At 38.5% G+C, this 13,790-nt stretch overlaps 1 protein-coding gene across 1 annotated transcript; it reads left to right on the forward strand.

The window, feature by feature from the left end:
* The first annotated feature begins 10,156 nt into the window (after positions 1-10,156).
* On the forward strand, positions 10,157-12,544 carry LOC131363271 (uncharacterized). Its single transcript, XM_058405623.1, has 2 exons — positions 10,157-10,456; positions 10,790-12,544. Exons 1-2 carry the CDS (start codon positions 10,206-10,208, stop codon positions 11,955-11,957), a joined length of 1,419 nt encoding a protein of 472 aa, XP_058261606.1. The 5' UTR covers positions 10,157-10,205; the 3' UTR covers positions 11,958-12,544.
* The last annotated feature ends 1,246 nt before the right edge of the window (positions 12,545-13,790 follow it).

Below are 13,790 nucleotides of genomic sequence, written 5' to 3' on the forward strand. Positions count from 1 at the left end.
CATGGTGATCATTCCCTCTTTTCAGATTCTTCTGTTCTATGTTGTTAAATATCTAATGTTCATCATGGTATAGAGGAGGACTGGGTGTGTTTTTATCTGATGAAATGAAATGTAAAAGATCCTCCTATAAAAGGTTTACACCATGGTTTCTTTTTAAGCTCAGACTAAATGACAAGTTGCTATATGGCCACAAAATCTAGCAGAGACTACTTTTATTTTTATTTTACAATTTGTAGTTTTATGTGTAAAGTATTCCATACATAAATAATCTTACTTAACTCTTATAATCTGCATTTCTAATCTAATTCTGCATTTGTGTTTTCTATCAACAAAACTGATTCATACAGAGGAGAGACACAGTGGCTTAGTGTTTAGTACATTTATCTCTGGGGTTAGTGATTCAATTCCTGCCTCTGTGTGTGTGTGTGTGTGTGTGTGTGTGTCTGTTTTCCTCCTGGTATTCTGATTACCTCTTCCAGTCCAGTGATGTGTGGTAGGTTGATTGGCATCTCTAAATTGTCCAGTGTGTGAGTGTTCCCTGTGTTGGGCTGGCACCCTGGTTAGGGTGTCCCCTGGTCCCCTTGGATAGGATCAGGCTCTCATTGACCCTGTGTAGGATAAACAGTTCAGAAAATGGATGGAAGGAAGATTCATACAAAGTAAAGAGTTTTATATACACCAACCAGCCATAACATTATGACCACTATCAGGTGAGGTGAATAACACTGATGATCTCCTCATCATGGCACCTGTTAGTGGGTGGGATATATTATGCAGCAATTCAACATTTTGTCCTCAAAGTTGATGTGTTAGAAGCAGGAAAAATGAACGAGCGTAAGGATTTAAACGAGTTTGACAAAGGGCCAAATTGTGATGTCTAGACGACTGGATCAGAGCATCTCCAAAATTGCAGCTCTTGTGGGGTGTTCCCGGTCTGCAGTGGTCAGTATCTATTAAAAGTGGTCCAAGGAAGGAACAGTGGTGAACCGGAGACAGGGTCGTGGGCAGCCAAGGCTCATTGATGCATGTGGGGAGTGAAGGCTGGCCCGTGTGATCCGATCCAACAGACAAGCTACTGTTGCTCAAATTGCTGAAGAAGTTAATGCTGGTTCTGATAGAAAGGGGTCAGAATACACAGTGCATCACAGTTTGTTGCGTATGGATCCGCAGACCAGTCAGGGTGACCCCTGTGCACTGCTGAAAGCACCACCAATAGGCACCTGAGCATCAGAACTGGACCATGGAGCAGTGGAAGAAGGTGGCCTGGTCTGATGAATCACGTTTTCTTTTACATCACGTGGATGGCCTGGTGCGTGTACATTGCTTACCTCGGGAACACATGGTACCAGGATGCACTATGGGAATAAGGCAAGCTGGTGGAGACAGTGTCATGCTTTGCGCAAAGTTCTGCTGGGAAACCTTGGGTCCTGCCATCCATGTGGATGTTATTTTGACAGGTAGGTATATAATTCAAAGCTGGGTATGTTATTTTTCTCCGACAACCTACCTAAGCATTGTTACAGACCATGTACACCCTTTCATGGAAACGGTATTCCCTGATGGCTGTGGTCTCTTTCAGCAGGATAATGCGCCGTGTCACAAAGCAGAAATGGTTCAGGAATGGTTTGATGAGTACAACAATAAGTTTGAGGTGTTGATTGGCCTCCAAAATCCCCAGATCTCAATCCAATGGAGCATCTGTGGGATGTGCTGGACAAACAAGTCCGATCCATGGAGGCCCCACCTCACAACTTACAGGAATTAAAGGATCTGCTGCTAACATCTTGGTGCCAGATACCACAGCACACCTTCAGGGGTCTAGTGGAGTCCATGCCTCGATGGGTCAGGGTTTTGGCAGTAAAAGGGGGACCAACAGAATATTAGGCAGGTGGTCATAATGTTATGGCTGATCAGTGTATGTTTACATATTTATTTGCACTTGTTCATTTGCACATTTTCTACTCTGCACTCCTGGTAGATGCTAAACAGCATTTCGTTGCTATGTCCCTGTACTTTGTAATGACAATAAAGTTGTACACTAACTGTAATAGCAGAGCCGGTTAGTGTTAGTGCTTTAGAGTATTACATAATGCTGTGATTTGGGACACAACTCAACAGAGAGCGATGGGCGGGGAAATGTGCAGCATGTCAGAATAGAGAAAAAGTAACATTTAAAAATATTAGCACACAAAATCTATCTTCAATGTTTTTAATATGTAAAATAATTGAGTAAAAAAAAGGAGTTAGTTTGTTTATTGTGAAAGTAGGGTAACGACTGCTAGTTTGGGAATCCCTGGATTAATGCAACACTGAAGGGACAAACACTAAACTACACGACCACCAGTAGGAGGCGCTGAAGTGACGTGTTAGAGGCAGTAACAAATATAAGTTACACGATATTGATGAAAGTTTTCATCTTTCAACATCTGCCTTTACATGCACATGAACTTTAATGACATTTAATATGGAGTTGATCCGCCCTTTACAGCTATAACAGTTTCAACTCTTCTTGGAAGGCTTTCCACAAGGTTTAGGAGAGTGTTTATGGGAATTTTTGACCATTCCTCTAGAATCAAGTTCCTCCACACCAAACTCACTCATCCATGTCTTTATGGACCTTGCTTTGTGCACTGGTGTACAGTCATGTTGGAACAGGAAGCGGTCATCCCCAAACTGTTCTCACAAACTTGGGAGCATGAAATTGTCCAAAATGTCTTGGTATGCTGAAGCATTAAGAGTTCCTTTCACTGGAACTAAGGGGCCGAGAACAACCCCTGAAAAACAACCCCACACCATAATCCCCCTCCAACAAACTTTACACTTGGCACAGTGCAGTCAGGCAAGTACCGTTCTCCTGATAACCGCCAAACCCAGACTCGTCCATCGGATTGCCAGACAGAGAAGCGTGATTGGTCACGCCAGAGAATAAGTCTCCACTGATCTAGAGTCCAGTGGCAGTAACAAACTTTATTTTAAAGATTCCATGCAGATAGAGTCTTACATAATGTTGATAAATATCACAGTACAAAATACATCAAACTATAGTATTGGGTTTATTGAAGCACTCCTGAGGAAAGGCATTACACTTCATTGACTTGTACAAATATGAGAAAATAACCCACAAATATCTCAGTGCAAAATACCACAAACTCTGAATATTAGATTTGTTGGAGCCTTACAGAGCAAAAGAATTAAATATCTTAATAACTTTATTGTCTGTAAACTATACATACATTGTGGATATTTATGTTAGTAGTTCTCGTACAGGAAGCAAATGTCTTGAGTGTGTTAAAGTACATGGCCAATGAATCCCATTCATGTCCATTCAGGCATATGAGACAGGACCTTTCATAAACATTGATAATGAGAATTCACCATCCTGCAGGCGTTGCTGTGTTTTGTAGACAATTGATGAATCCGGTGGCAGAACTATTGCACTTCCACACAACCCCTCTGGACTGGTTAGAAGTGTTTAATAAAAATATAACATGAAGTACATAATATTAATAATATGTTTTATTATTGATATAATAACGCTGTAGGATCTGAGGGAGAGTGGTGCAGTGCAAGGAGCGATAAGAGCTTTGAGGTAAGAGGCTGCTGGTCCATTTTTGTCTTTGTAAGCAAGCATCAGTGTTTTATATGTGATGCATCCAGCTACTGGAAACCACTGCAATGAGCGTAGCAGTGTGGTGTAGAGGATGAAAACAAATCACGCAGCTGCATTTTGGATCATTTGCAGAGGCCAAATTGCGCTCAGAGGTAGATTTAGAGCCAAATTGTGCTCAGAGTTAGAGTAGTCCAGTCTTGAAATGACAAGAGACTGAACAAGCACATGAGCAGCCTATGTGGACAAAAATGGCAGAATGTTTCTGATACTGTAAAGAAAAACACCATCATGAGCAATGTGTGAGGAAAAGGACAGTTATTATATATGGTTACCCCAAGGTTGTGAGCAGTGGTCACCAGGGAGTTTCCAGGAAGATTGCAAGATCCTTACCTAGGCATGAACAACAGTTTGTTTTTGCTGGGATTGACATTGGGCTGATGAGCTGACATCCATCAAGATATGTCTTCCAGACATGCTGGGATCCAAGCAGAAGCCATGGTATCTGAGGGAGGGAAGGAGAAGATAAGATGAGTGTCATCAGAGTAGCAGTGGTAAAAGAACCCATGTAAGGATATATCTTCTCTAAGAGAGTCAGTTCCCTGTGCTGCTCTGGTGCCGCTCAGTTCCTCTTCAGACAGTCAACTGTCTAGTCACATAAACTGGGGTCTGCTCACCAGATTGTGAGGATGTTGCTCAATGTGTGGCCATGACTTTGTAATGTGAGGGAATAATATTGTATATTGTATATAAGCGCTCTCTTATTTGGGCTCCTGAGAGATCTGACTGATTGGACTTGTATAGAAAATTACTAACCCTGACCCTAGTTTTACTAATTAACAGGGCAGTATGAGTTATTTTACAGTCTTCAGCACAATGCTAGTCAATAAACAAAGTTACGTTCTTTTTAGACTAATATTAGATAAACATAACTCATACTGCCCTGTTCATTAATAAATCTAATGTAACTTACCCCCTGGCACATCGTCTTCACAGCCTGCAATCCCTGCGCTCTCTCACTCAGAGCTGTTTCTCCTGCAGGTTAATTACAGAGCCGTGTTCCAATCGGCAAAGTGACCCTCCAAGTGAACTGTACAGGGAGCAGGATGCACACTTTAAAGTGCACTGAGACTCGGGCCCGAGACATCGGCAATCCATTGCTCTTCCTGTAATAGCCCGGATGTTAAGACCTGAATTTTTTGACCTGAATTTGAAGGCTCGAATTTTTTCCACCTGAATTTTAACGCCTGAATTTTTCCCACCTGAATTTGTGAGGTTGAAAAATAATGAAGATTGTATTTTTTTGTAAATACAAAGCAGAAAAATTCAAACTTCTTTTTTGTGACAAGTTTTTATTCAGTTCATGTGATTCAATATGCTATTTTGCTTTCAAGAATTTTGGCACTATTATACTTCCATAAGCAGCGCTTTGTCCCTGCAAGTAGTGGTAAATGCAGTAACCTGCACCTGCAGAGACAGCGAGCCGCCCCGCAGCACAGCCGATCTCACGGAGAGACCAGCTCCTCAGACCCGGGAGAAATCTTCGAAAATCCATTGAGTTTCTTCTTTTCCTGTCGCTTTGTCTAGTCTTGGGTTTGATCTCCTGTCGCTTTCTGTGGTCTTGTTACCTGATGTTGATCTGTAGCCAAGCACCAACTCAATGTTGTGTATGGGTTAAAAATTGTTCCTAGGGACGCGCTATCACTATGGAGACAGTTTAAACAGAAATAAACAATGCTCTGACCAACAGGACACGCCCAGCATGACACACCCAGCATGACACACCCAGCATGACACACCCAGCATGACACATCCAGCATGACACATCCAGCATGACACATCCAGCATGACACATCCAGCATGACACGCCCAGCATGACACGCCCAGCATGACACGCCCAGCATGACACGTGCACAGGTTCTGACAACGGGGCTCGAGACCCCACATGGGATTTTCTGAGATTGGGGTTTCAAAAGAATGCATTTGATAAGTCCAACAATAGATGGCGCAATTTAGTAACACTTGTACCATATAAAAATGTCACAGATCGAGGCACAAGCTTCAACCACAAGTCATTCAAGGCACAAGTCACTGAAAATTATTTGATTACATTGTCCTAAAATTACTTTATGACATTGCCACTGAAAATAAGAAATGACATTTAATTGTATAATCTCAGAGACCTTAAGTGTACTTGAATTTCATTCTAAATTCATTCATCAGAAAAGCTCTCTGCATTTGTGTCTTAATCATATATAAAAAATCATATATGCACACAACTGTACAATAAATTTAGGTTAGAAATCAATCATGTGCATGGAACTGACTGCATGTTTTCCACTCTGAACATTAGTTAACTAATTTATATCAGTAATTTTTGTAACAGATTAAATGACCTTAAAAGGCAAGAGAAAAGAAAACTGTGTGATAGTTAATGTGCATGGGGAGTTATAGTTAATGGGGAAATCCGAGTTCTCAGGATTTTAAATATGCCAACAGACCAAAGCAGGAGTTTTTTGGATTCCACAAGGGAAAGTCTTTAGAAGCCAGCCATATTGTCTGTCCCAGGTGAATTGTGGGGTTCCAGGGCTCATTGCCAGACCCAGTGGCACTGGTGTATTATTTTGCGGGGACCCCCACCTCCTACTACTGTTCAGCAAACATTGGGAGGTGTGAAGTGTGAAACTGGCATTCAAACAGCAAAATGCCCTAAAATGAGTGCATCAGTGTACTTCACAGAGCGGCAAGAGGGCGGAGTCTGTGCTACAAGTTCATATTTCCAAAGTAATAAGATCCTAGAATTTAGTGTTACACTCAGGACTGTTGTGAAACCACTGACAAAATGAAAGTATATTTTGCTTTCAAATCAAAATGAAAACCAAAATTAAAAGTTCATTGGAATAACATTTAGACATTATATTTTGGTGCACCTTCTGTCCCAGATGTAGTCAAACAGGATGCCAAGGATGCCATCTTTGACACAACATCTTACAACATCAGGAGGATTTGACACACCTCTTACAACATGTTGGAAAATGGTTCCTGAGAAATGAAACTCCTCTTTTGTTTTAGGAACTAAAAGCGAAACTTAATAAATCATTGCCATTGTATGAGAAATGCCACACACATGTTGAGACTCCACACACATTACATCTGACTATTAAAGTGACCATTATTATTATTAGTATTATTATTATTATTTTATTATTATTATTAGTAGTAGTAGTAGTATGACCATTGTTACAAATATTAAAAATACTAGTATTTTGTCAATATATTTAAATTTTTATTTTGTTATTACTTATCCATTCAACCATTCTCTATAATGCCTATTCTACTGAGTCAAAGGGAACCTGGAGCTCAGGAGTATCAGGTATTGGTATAATTATCAATTATATTTTTATTATTGTGGTGAATTCTGAGTATGCTGGGGATCCTTCAACACCAAGTGGTGGAGGTAACATGGGGTTTGAGTTGTCAGAGATGGGGGTGATATGGGCAGGTTTGAGGAGTGATTCACGAAGGGATTGGGAGATTAGGCGAGAGCTGGAGACGATAAGTCACATGGTTAACCTGGTGCATAATTTTGAATGGCCAAATGCTTTAGTGTCAGAAACAATGTCCTCAGGCATACCATAGAGGCGGAACACATTAGGGAAAATGGCCTTGGCCATATCCATGGTCGTGGGAAGGCCTTTTAGTGGCACCAGACAACATGCTTTTGAAAAGTGGTCCACAATGATCAAAATGGTGGTGTAGCCGTGTCAGTGACAAAGTCATTGGAGAGGTGTGAGCAGGGGTACCATGGTATAGGGACAGGGTCCAATAACCCTGATGGGAGCTTTGACTGTGCTCACACAGAGCATGACTTGACAGTTTTTCAGCTAAGCTGTAAAAGAAATTTTTTGTACTGTTTCTTTTTTTAATCAGGGTTCTATGAAACAGTGTTCCACTTCTTTAACCCCAGAGAAAGGTCCAACACCACTGTAAGCTCTCATTAACCTTACAACCTATAACATATATATATATGTACTGATGCTACTGATGCTCTGTAAAGCCTTCATAACGGCTCTAATCTGAGGTGCTGTTAATTGGTGATTTCTGAGGCTGGTAACTCTAAATGAACTTCTCCTCTGCAGCAGAGGTCAGTTTTGGTCTTGCTTTACTGGGATGGTCTTCATGTGAGCCAGTTTCATCATGGTGCTTGATGGGTTTTGCAAATGCACTTGACAATACTGTTCTTGCAAGAACTATTCCAGAACACCTGACCTTCGTGTCTTAAAATAACAACTGACTGTTTTTTGTTGTCATTACATATGGATTACTTAAGTCCATGTGTGTTATTTCATAGTTATGAAATCTCCAGTATTGTTGTAGAATGTAGAAAATAAATCCCTAAACAAAAAACACTAAATTAAAAGGTGTGTCCAAACTTTTGACTGGTAGTATATATATATATATATATATATATTTGTTTTAGTTCAACTTGCTCGAACTTAATCAAAGCAGGAAAACAGCAGCATCCACCAGAAAAAGAACTTTCGTGAAAAAATAAAGTGCGTGCACAACAAGAGGAATCTTCCACAAGAATAAACAGGAATCACATGGTGAGTATGTTTGATGTTCTTTTCTTTGTCATTTACTGACATTTTTGAAAATATGTCGATGTAATTGCGATATATATGATACTTTCTCTTTGTAAGCTATTTATATTTCTTAATGTTTTAGTCGTGTTTCACTGTTGTAGAGTAAATCCATGCAACATTAAAAAAACTTGATTTAATTATTTTAGTCGTGTGATTCTAAATTGTGTCTGGAAGTCATGCATGCAGCATTACCACGTTGCCTGGGTCTCCATATATAATTACTGTAAAGAAAGTACTTTATTTAGTCACCATGCATTTATACGTTGTCTGTTAAAAATGTTTGTTGATTGTTGCATGTTGATTGTTGACAGGGAGGCTTGTTTTGTGCTGGAAAAATGTTATTCTCCTCTATAGCATCATTATGATGCCACGGCAGTAGATACTAATCAACCGTTAAATAACAAAGTAAAAAAGTAAATTAGGCTACAGCATTTCACACTGCACAAGGAATAATCAATTTTATTACAGTTACTTTTCTCAAAAAAGACATTCTTGATGCCGTATGCAGCAAACTGCAATCTCCGGAGGACGCAGCATCCGAAATGAGATGCAGTGAATATAGAAACAATATAGAACAGTGCATTGTGTCACAGTCTCTTATAGCGAATATGAATAAAATTACATTACATATAGCAAAAAAACAAATTAACACAATTCAGTCTCACAAGTTTCCTTTCACTGCAGCAAAAAAAAACAAAAAACCACAGTCCACCCCTGCTCATGGAGGACATACCTGATGTTCCCACAGCATTCATGGTACTCTTTGGCCTTCTCTATGCGCTGAATATTGAATACCCAAAAGGACTGAAATACACTATATTGCCAAAAGTATTCGCTCACCTGCCTTTATGGACCTTTATGGACAGTTTCTGAAGAAGAAGCTCCCTTAGTATCAACGTTCAGATGTGACCATATTTTGTGAGGTGTGTTTAATTTTAAACCAGTATTGAATGCTAATTGATTTACATTTATAGATACTGCTATACAGTTACAGTCACAAATTTTGCAAACTTAAATTTGCCAGTGTTTTTTGAAATGAACTTTAATTTTAAAGTGCAGTTGTAAATCACTTAAGCTTTATGGAAAAGCTCACTTGAGTCTCTCTTTATCTGATCTTTTTTATTAAAAAAAAAAAAGTAACCATTTTTCAGTTGTAGCATTTTCTGAGTTGCTGCAGTATAAGAAATCCTGGGGGAAATATAAGGTAATAGTTTACTCAAAAAAATCTATTTCTCTTTTTTTCTTTATTGTTCTGTTCATGTGACAAAATTACCATTTTTGATAACCTGTTACTTGAGAAGAGATTCTGACCGTCATGATGACCAAATGAAACCTGAAAATAAATAAGTCCTATTGAGAAATGTTTCTCAGTTTTTGACTTGTTAAAAAAAGAGTAATAGCAACATATTGTATTTTCCTATCCGAAAGTAATATAATGTAGTACCAATTTCCAGCAGCATCTCCTTGTTCACTCAACTTAAAGAATTTGAGTTGTGCAAAGAAACAAAAAACAATTGGGCCAACTTAAAAAGTTTTGTTGTAGAACAGTTGTACCTCTCAAGAAAACGAATCATCTTAAGTTAACTCAACAAGTTATTTTTTGTATTTTTTTTTGTAACAAGAAAAAGCTAGGGGAAATTGGTACTAAGATTTTTTTTGTTGTAAGGCTTAAAATTTTTTACAGTGTGATGCCTCCAAGTTGATAGAGTCTCCTGAAGAGCCATGCTCTTTTAACCTGTTTCAGAACCGGTTTAGAGCGTCTGATGAGCAGTCTAACTGGAATTAGCATAACAGAGATGTGGTCTGAGTAGCCGAGGTGGGGGCGGGGCCCTGCACGGTCTGACACACACACACAGGTGAAGAAATATATTTCCAGTAAAGTCTCCACCCAGAGTTTCTGTGCTGATGTTATAGTATAAAAACTCAAATCTCACTTCATGTAAAGCATTTAAATGATACCTTCAACAAGAGAAAACTCAAAAACTTTAAAGAAAGGAAACACAAGAGAGGGCAGGGATAAGGTTGAGCCCAGATACATGACTGATCCAGACAAACCTGCAGGACAGATGGACAGTGCTACAGGCCGTCATGTAGAGCCGAAATCCCTGCAGGACTCTGATCCAAAGACATCCTCGTCTCTGCTTCTGCTCCCTCATCCCTGCCCTCAAGAGGGACAAAGAAGGGGAGATGGCAGGAAAAAAAAGTAAGAAAAACATTTTTTATTTCAGTTAAGCTGTAATAGAAATGTTTTGTTCTGTTTTTTTCTTTTAATCAGGATTTAATGAAACATGGTGCTATATATAAATATATATAGCACAATGTTTGTACTATATGTGTGTGTCTGTGTTATGATTTTGTGATTGTTCGTCAAAAATCACACATAGAATAATAGAATAATCAAAATGTTATTAATGATATTGATGATTATTTCAATATATTATATGATTATTACACTATCACCCTGTGTGTGTATGTGTGTTTGCTCTAGTTCTGATCTGTCTATTTATTAAGAATAAAACCTTTTGTTTTCTTACAGAACTGCTCCATCAACAAACCAACAAAAAAAGAGGAAAAAAGGCCAGAAGAATGATGTTGTATGGAATTTCATCAATAATAAGAAGTCTGCTAAAGAGATTTTAGATTATATTAAAATAAATATATCTACATATTTATTATTTTCAAATGATAGAAATAATAAAGAAAAAAATATTAATTTGCAAATGCTCAAAAAACATCAACCAAAGGATTTAAAGAAAAACAAATATAGGCAACAAGCATTTGCTATCTTAAAATTGAAGAATAATACGTTAATTATGATTAATAATAAAATATATAATTTGATTAAAGTAATAGGTCCGTTTTATCCAGAGCATAATAAACATAGTGAGGACTTCATTTTTGAAGAAATTGAAAAAAGGAATGATATTTCTGAAGTTTGGATATACACAACGAATAGTCCTTGTTTAGGTAGAAAATCTCATTCTCCCTGTATGTTGAATTTAATCAATTTAGCAATAAGTCGTCAGATTAAAATTAATATTGTCTTCTCAAATTATTATATCTTTAAGAAAAACATGTATAGTGTTTTTCAAAATCTAGGAGATGATGAAACGAGAGACTGGAATTCTGACCATAAATTTCAGGTTCAGTTCAATATAACAGAATTCATATATAATTGTGAAGAAAATAAGAAAATAAAAGACAATCACTTAATTACAGCAGCCTATAATATTATAAAAAACATTCTACCAGAATATTCAGGCTTAGAAAAGACGTATAAAGATTGGCATCAGACAGGATCAGAAACATTAGCAGAGCTTGAGTCCACACTGAGAGAAGAGATGAAAATAAAAGACAATTGCCTGACTGCAACCTGTAAAATTATAATGAATATACTTTCTAAATATTTAGGATTAGAAAACATGTATAAAGATTGGCATCAGACAGGATCAGGAACATTAGCAGAGCTTGAGTCCACACTGAGAGAAGAGATGAAGGAAAGGAGAGAGATGATGGAGAGCTCTGATGAAGAGTTCAGCGAGATTACAAAGGAGTATAAGGAATGGTGGACTCGAACCATAGATGAAAATCTCAGCAGACATGTAGTTCCATCCATTTTAGAGAACATCCATGACTTTTGTCCTAATCTGGAGTTTTTCCAGGTTGATTTAGAGGATTGCTTTAATTTGGCTAATGAGGAATAACTGGAATACAATTGTACAATTGGAATAAATCTCGCTAATAAATCTGGAATAAATCTAATGCTAATTTGTGTCAGCACGCGTGTCCCTTCGCTCCATTCACGATCGTTCCGTGGTCTTCCGGGTTCACCTCCCTTTGGCACTACAGTATATAAACATGCTGTCTACGTGCCTTCCTCGCCAGATGATCTCTCTGCATTGCTGCGAGTCATCCCGACTTTCTTCTTGCCTTTTTTCCCTTGCTGTTTTCCCAGCCGGATTTTGGACTGTTCATTGACGCTGTGTCAGATTTTTTGCCTAGGACTTTTCTTTGTGATACTCTCTGCTTTTCGATTACCCTGCTCGGATTTTGTTGTCTGGGACATTTCCTGTAAGAACTTTGCCTATTTTTAGTTTGTTTTGCGTACTGAACTGTTCGCTCTGCGTTCCCGTTTTTTCTGTGTTTTTGTGGCTGCGTACTTTTCTTTGTGTCGGGTTTTTCGAATGCTCTCTGGCTGCATTTCTGTATTTGTTCCTTTTCTCTACATTAAAGACTCTTCCCTGCCCCTGTTGCGTCTTGCATTTGGGTCCTCTCCGTGCACACCTGACAATTTGTCCCTTTGTGATTTCTTTGTGATTACACACACACACACACACACAGAGAGAGAGAGACCTGGAAACAGAGAAAGACATTGTTCTTTTCTGAAGTGAGGTTTTTTTTTGTTTTGTTTTGTTTTTTTAAATTTTATTTTCAAGATTTTTCAGAATAAACACAGAACAAACAGCATTGTATCAGACTCCACACGCACTAACGAAAAAAGTAAATAAATAAATGAATAAACAAATAGATAAAAAAAAAACCTTTTAATACCTTAGACATAAATTATAATGTTTACAATAATAAACACAGGTTCAGTAACTAAAGGTACCATAGTAAAACAGTCAACCATTAGAAATACCTGGAGGTAATGTACAACTCAACTCACACAAGAAAAATTAGACATTGGTTTGGCTGCTTGTTTGTCTACATATCCAAGAAATGGTCCCCAGACAGCAGAAAACTTTTCAATGGAGTTGGACATAAGAAATCGGAGTCTTTCCATTTCTATGACGGAAATCATGTCCATAATCCAGATTCGAAAAGAGGGAGATGAAGGTGACTTTCAGTTCTTTAATATAAGTCTCTTGGCCACAATCACACCCAAGGTGAGGGCCTGTTGTAAAGTTTTTGGAAGGCTAGAGGTGTGCTGTGAAAGGCCAAAAATGGCAAGTTACGCATCCGGCAGAAGAGGCCTGTTATAGGCCTTAGAGTACCAGTCAAATATGCTAGTCCAGAATCCCAACAGTGAAGGACAAAACCAAAAAGCATGTGCAGCTGTGTCCTCTGTGACCTTGCACTTGTCACAGAATGGTGAGACAGAAGAAAAAAATTGGTGCAGTTTGGTCTTGGTATAATGCAAACGATGAATAACCTTGAATTGTATCAGTTGATGTCTACTGTTGACTGAACAGGACCGTACTGTGGCCAATCACCTATCCTACGTTTCGTCGGAGAGCTCAGCTCCCAAATCATCCTCCCAGGCCACTTTAAATCTCTGATTTGAGGCTGTGACACAACTTTCAAATAAGCCAACAAATTTAGAGACAAGGTGCGTAGAATGAGGAGGACTTAATAAAATATCAAAAAACACATGCTTCTCAGGGACGAATTCATGGTTACAAATTCTGGACTTCACATAATGCCTTATTTGTAAATAATGAAAAAAGTATGAATGGGGCAGATCAAACTTCTCCCTTAGCTGGTTAAATGATGCAAACCTTCCCTCAACGTAAAGGTCCTTAATGGAACATAAACCC

This window comes from Hemibagrus wyckioides, linkage group LG13, assembly GCF_019097595.1.
Source record: "Hemibagrus wyckioides isolate EC202008001 linkage group LG13, SWU_Hwy_1.0, whole genome shotgun sequence".
NCBI classification, from domain to species: Eukaryota; Metazoa; Chordata; class Actinopteri; order Siluriformes; family Bagridae; genus Hemibagrus; species Hemibagrus wyckioides.

Coding starts and splice junctions, on each gene's coding strand:
- LOC131363271 (XM_058405623.1), top strand. CDS start 10,206: ATGATACCTTCAACAAGAGAAAACTCAAAAACTTTAAAGAAAGGAAAC. Junction 10,457..10,789: donor GGAGATGGCAGGAAAAAAAA/GTAAGAAAAACA, acceptor GTTTTCTTACAG/AACTGCTCCATCAACAAACC.